Below are 1,965 nucleotides of genomic sequence, written 5' to 3'. Positions count from 1 at the left end.
ACCTGCCCGTAAAAACACGTAAACAGGACATGGCCATAAGCTCAGTTTAGCCCACCGACTCGTCGCAGGGAATTCTTGCCCCATACCACTTACTGCCCCCTTCCCCCGTCCTCCTTTACTGAGCTCATGGGTTGTAAATAGGGCAACAAGGGGGAGGGCCATAAGAAGAGAGGGAGTATATAAGCCTGAGAGGTGCTGCCACAAGTTCAGAAACACTCACTGGGAGTAGCTTGCCGACCAAGAGATCCTCACAGCAAGAGATCCAAGGAACTCACACTCTTCTTCTTCTAAGCAGACCGGAAAGGAAAACAGAAAAAATAACAACATGACTCAGTCCGCCGCCCCAGCAATCGAGAGCATCTTTGGAAACGACCCTTTCTTCAGTCAGGAGAGGATGGTCTTCCCCCCCATGCGCCACCAGGCCCTATCCGGCATCCAAGAGGACTTCTTCCAGAGGAGGTCCAACCTGGCCAGTGATCTCCTCAAAGAGCTCCGCGATGGGCTCCCCAGTATGTACCAGCTGCACGAGAGGGCCCACCTCCGAATGGGCTCCCCATTCCTGGAGAGGAGGAGCACAGGAGTTCCAGCAGGAGCTCTGAGCCAGGGCCTCAGCACGGAGGTGGCTGAGACAGGCCGGAGCCATAGCCCCCTGGCCCTGAGCCTAAACGCCCAGGGCTTCAACCCAGAAGACATCACAGTCAAGCTGGATGGACGGAGGCTAGCCGTGGTGGCCATGAAACAGGCCAAAGCAGAAGAGGCTAAATCCACCTCCTCTGCCATCTCTTCCTGCTCCTTTTCCTCCTCCTCGTCCCAACAGAAAGGCTTTGTTCAGAAAATTGATCTGCCTGCTCATCTAGACCTGACAGCCTTGACCTGCTCTCTGGGAGAAGATGGACAGCTGAGAATCGAAGCCCCCACTGCCGCCCCCCAGCTGGAAGCTCCTACAGCAGAGCAGGAGGTCCCCCTCCGCTTCAGAACCTCCCTGGACGTACCCATAGCCAAGGGCAACACGGACGAGTCCATAACAGTGAAGACCTCAAAACCTTGAATTATATTTTATGAATCATTTAATTGAATTATCAATCCAGTGGATTACATTGTGGGGAATTGTTTATAATATGCCTATTTGAATAAATATTATTTAATAAAGACAATCTGATATTGGAATGATGGTTGCTAGAATTGTAGTGTGTGTGGGTGACAGTTTCAAAATAGATAACTAGAAATAAGTGGTGGATCCTGGCATTACTGGATTACTATACATTTCGAACAGTCTTGTGAACTAAATACTTTTACAGTCCAAAAACACATGTAACCTTGCACTCTGCAACTCAAAACATACAACACCGTTCAAAAGTTTGGGGTCACTTTACTTTCAGTGCAGCAAACTCTCTCCAGAAGTTCAGTGAGGATCTCTGAATGATCCAATGTTGACCTAAATGACTAATGATGATAAATACAATCCACCTGTGTGTAATCAAGTCTCTGTATAAATGCACCTGCACTGTGATAGTCTCAGAGGTCCGTTAAAAGCGCAGAGAGCATCATGAAGAACAAGGAACACACCAGGCAGGTCCGAGATACTGTTGTGAAGAAGTTTAAAGCCGGATTTGGATACAAAAAGATTTCCCAAGCTTTAAACATCCCAAGGAGCACTGTGCAAGCGATAATATTGAAATGGAAGGAGTATCAGACCACTGCAAATCTACCAAGACCTGGCCGTCCCTCTAAACTTTCAGCTCATACAAGAGAAGACTGATCAGAGACGCAGCCAAGAGGCCCATGATCACTCTGGATGAACTGCAGAGATCTACAGCTGAGGTGGGAGACTCTGTCCATAGGACAACAATCAGTCGTATATTGCACAAATCTGGCCTTTATGGAAGAGTGGCAAGAAGAAAGCCATTTCTTAAAGATATCCATAAAAAGTGTAGTTTAAAGTTTGCCACAAGCCACCTGGGAGAC

At 48.1% G+C, this 1,965-nt stretch overlaps 1 protein-coding gene across 1 annotated transcript; it reads left to right on the top strand.

Moving 5' to 3' along the window:
* Positions 1–223: 223 nt before the first annotated feature.
* On the top strand, positions 224–1,167 carry LOC139422174 (heat shock protein, alpha-crystallin-related, 9). The gene has a single exon (XM_071173330.1). The coding sequence runs from the start codon at positions 326–328 to the stop codon at positions 1,046–1,048; it is 723 nt and encodes a 240-aa protein (XP_071029431.1). The 5' UTR covers positions 224–325; the 3' UTR covers positions 1,049–1,167.
* Positions 1,168–1,965: the final 798 nt, after the last annotated feature.

The sequence above is a fragment of the Oncorhynchus clarkii genome, chromosome 12 (assembly GCF_045791955.1).
Source record: "Oncorhynchus clarkii lewisi isolate Uvic-CL-2024 chromosome 12, UVic_Ocla_1.0, whole genome shotgun sequence".
Taxonomy (NCBI): domain Eukaryota; kingdom Metazoa; phylum Chordata; class Actinopteri; order Salmoniformes; family Salmonidae; genus Oncorhynchus; species Oncorhynchus clarkii.
Note: the sequence above shows the minus strand (reverse complement) of the source record. Positions and strands in the feature narration are given on the sequence as shown.